Source organism: Arachis ipaensis, chromosome B07, assembly GCF_000816755.2.
Source record: "Arachis ipaensis cultivar K30076 chromosome B07, Araip1.1, whole genome shotgun sequence".
NCBI lineage: Eukaryota > Viridiplantae > Streptophyta > Magnoliopsida > Fabales > Fabaceae > Arachis > Arachis ipaensis.
In genome coordinates, this window is record NC_029791.2 from 119612368 (window position 1) to 119615594 (window position 3227).

General features: G+C 34.1%; 1 protein-coding gene across 2 annotated transcripts in view; it reads right to left on the bottom strand.

The window, feature by feature from the left end:
• LOC107606082 (fluoride export protein 2) overlaps positions 761-3227 on the bottom strand; it is a 6282-nt gene continuing 3815 nt past the window's right edge. The window contains exons 5-8 of one of the 2 annotated variants that reach the window (XM_021106394.1): positions 2688-2880; positions 2141-2559; positions 1361-1608; positions 761-1255 (exon numbers count right to left, since the gene is read on the bottom strand). In XM_021106394.1, the coding sequence (XP_020962053.1) occupies positions 1381-1608; positions 2141-2559; positions 2688-2880 (840 nt within the window). In that variant the 3' untranslated portion in view covers positions 761-1255; positions 1361-1380. Of the gene's footprint in view, positions 1609-2140; positions 2560-2687; positions 2881-3227 lie in introns of both variants that reach the window. The other variant, XM_016308047.2, reaches the window with a different exon arrangement.

Genomic DNA, 3227 nt, shown 5'->3' on the forward strand with positions numbered 1-3227 from the left:
GGAGTCATGATCTATTTACATTATCCGTTTTTTTTTTTTAAATCAGAAAAAAACGTTTAAAATTTTAAAACTAAACATCTAAAATGAGCAACAGATTGAGGAAGAAATGAAAGGATAAAAAAAAATTAAGAAATAAAATAAAGTTCTGGCTTCGCAGAGCCACTACGTTGGTAGAATTTGGAGAAAAAGTCATTTTACTCCCCAAATTATAGTAGATATCATATAATTAGAGGAAAGAGGGAACTGTATGCATACTTTACATAAGTATCTACACAAATTATAATTAACAACGAATTCAACAACTTATTACCACCATGATTATTTGATTCACCTGTGATTTTTTTTAAAATATAATTGACTGTTTGTGTTTTTTGCTTTTTCATCTGAATTAATTAATTATGTAAAAATATTTGTAGCCGTTTATCAAAATACACACATACTAACAAACATTTTCGTTCTTGAGTTGCTCAATTTTGGGTTCAGCCACCTAACACATACATGATACATTAATGTTGCTGCCGTAGACGAGAACGTGTTTGCACACCTAGTGTCTCCATTCAATAATTTATATCTTGTAGTTTGTAGGCGTCGTGAATAAATAAACTTAGCTTTACATGTCAAAGACCCTTTGCTCAAGTATAATATATACTCCCCGTCGATTTCAAACATTTAATTTTTCCTTTTCTAATTAAATAAAATAAAGTCATAGAGATGAGATAATTTTGTAAAAGAGAGGCGAGAGAGAAGAAAAAAAGAAGTCTTCATATGCAAATCCATATATTTGATTTAGAAAGCAATCAAGGTATAAAAGGATTGTTGCTTTTATTACTGTCTATTACTTTAATTAGAAGTACACTTATGAACATAAGCAAGGCCAAGGTTTTGTAACTCTAGCTCTAAAAGCATCACTGATTGGCAAGTTTGTCAACATATGCTTCAATTTCTTGTAACCCTTTTCCTCTTTTCCAATAGTATCTTTTTCTTTCTAATGATAAACTTATCATCTCTGGCAGCAACTGTGTTAGACCTTGGAGACTCATTTAGCCATAGACCATAATTTCCTTTGGAGAAATGATATATGTACCCTTGTCATCTTTTTTCTCCTCATGATATAGCTCATCTAAATTAATTAAACATTTGAGAGCTGATCAAACATTAATCAAACTCCTATCAGCATAAAGTTCTTTAGAAATTATTGAGCCTCAAAGAAAAGTGGTAAATTGCATCACTCTGCTTCTCCATACTCGAGTCCTTCCTTGTAGAAAAATTTCACTGCTTCTAAATTAAGAAGGATCTTGTGGTAAAACTTGGACTTTTCCACCAACAAACACACTGTCCAAAGATCAAAAGTAGATATTGCCTTCTGCTATGCTCCAATTGTTATGTGCTAGTGTCATATCCCGTTGCCCAAACAGGTACACAGTAGATCAAGATTCCAAGGACAAATGAGGCACACATTGTGATAATGGCATACACATAGGCTCTCCAAGGATGATTGCTTTCTCTCATTGCATTGAATTCAGCTGCAAAAGTTGAGACAGTACTCAAACACCCCAAGAGACCTAACTGTGTTCCGATTACAATAGTGTCACAATCTTTGGTATTGACCTACAAAATTTGTAATAAGAAAAATGAGTGTTTTTTTTTTTTTTTTTTTTTTGCAATGTGAAATTGGTTTCTCTTTATCTAAAGCTAAACTTTATATCACAAACCCTTTATAGACTTCATACCAGCCATCGGATATCACATCACATGAATTACACTACAACTTTTTTGTGAATGGCTCATATGAATCACACTACAACTTTTTTGTGAATGGCTCATATGAATCCACCTTTAGAGATTGTTGAAGATTTGGATTTATAACAATAAAATCTTTACATCAGGAATATATTAATATGAATACTAAATGTACAAATGATTCTAATTTGCTATTTCTTGTATGTTTAACACGCTACCTTTGATGGTTGTACTAACATTTTTTTGTACATTCATAAATCAATGAATCTAGACACAATTGTAACAATTTCTCAATGGTATCTAATTTAATTGTAATCCTATTACTATTATTAGGTTAGAGATTAGCAAATGCAGCAAATATTGGAACACTGGGAGACAGAGGAGCACAAAAGAAACTTACTGCTTCCTTTACGGTGGAAAGTGCAGCCATTACACAAGCAGCTGATACATTGGCAATGAGAGTTCCAAATGGCATCCATTTAAACAACCCTGCCCTTCCTAATCCACGACCGTTGAGCCGAGCTAAGAACCATCGAATCCACACACCTACAGGTCCAACCATGCAAGCGAACCATAACTCGGCACCACTTCCACCATTCTTGAACTTAGCCTTCAGCAGTGCACCACTCACACCCCATAATATTCCTAAAATCACCAAGAACATCGTCATAGCCGCCAAGTGACGTTGGGGGCTATCTACTCTGCAGTTCTCAGAGTTATTACCACTTCCTGAACACATATTCAGCTTATTTAGAAGCCACTTGAACCCCTTGGCAGTTTCAATTCCAACTATGATGGAAAATCCAACAAGAAATAAGCCTGCAAAACAAACCCACTCAGTAATGCTAAATGCTAATCTAGCCGGCAAAAACACTTCAAAAATTCAATAGACTAAGATCATATTTATAACTAAAAGGAAACTTCTCTTATCTAGTGGACCTATTTACCAAGTAAAAAACCGAGTATGGCGAAGAGCCAGTGTCCGGAGACACTGAGTTGAAGCATTTTCTGATTCCAACCACTGAAAGTTGTAAGGCTTCCTAGGTAACCAGTTGTTATTGCTATAGCTAGATGTTCTGAAACTTGAGATATGTCGGTTTTGAATACAACACCAAACCATCCCATCAAAAATGAACCAATCTGAAATAACATGTAAAATAATTACATTAAGTTTCATTGTTTTCCAACAGCAATTTTATTTTGCTATCAGTTTAAGCGTACCATTTATTATTATGTAGTAAAAAAGGATTCATAACTAATTTGTAACTGGGTAGTTCTGTAGAAAAAGGCCTTTAGCGCATCACTAGTTGAATATCATAGGAAGGTTCAAATCAGATTTTCAGTTGTTCAACTCTCTAGATTTATTTAAAAAGTACACAATGAAAAAGCAGCTCCACTAACTACAGGATCAGAAACCAAAACTTTCTTATTTGGCCCCACCTTCAGCTTAGAAAGTGCTACAAATTTAGACATGGTGCTTTTAAGCA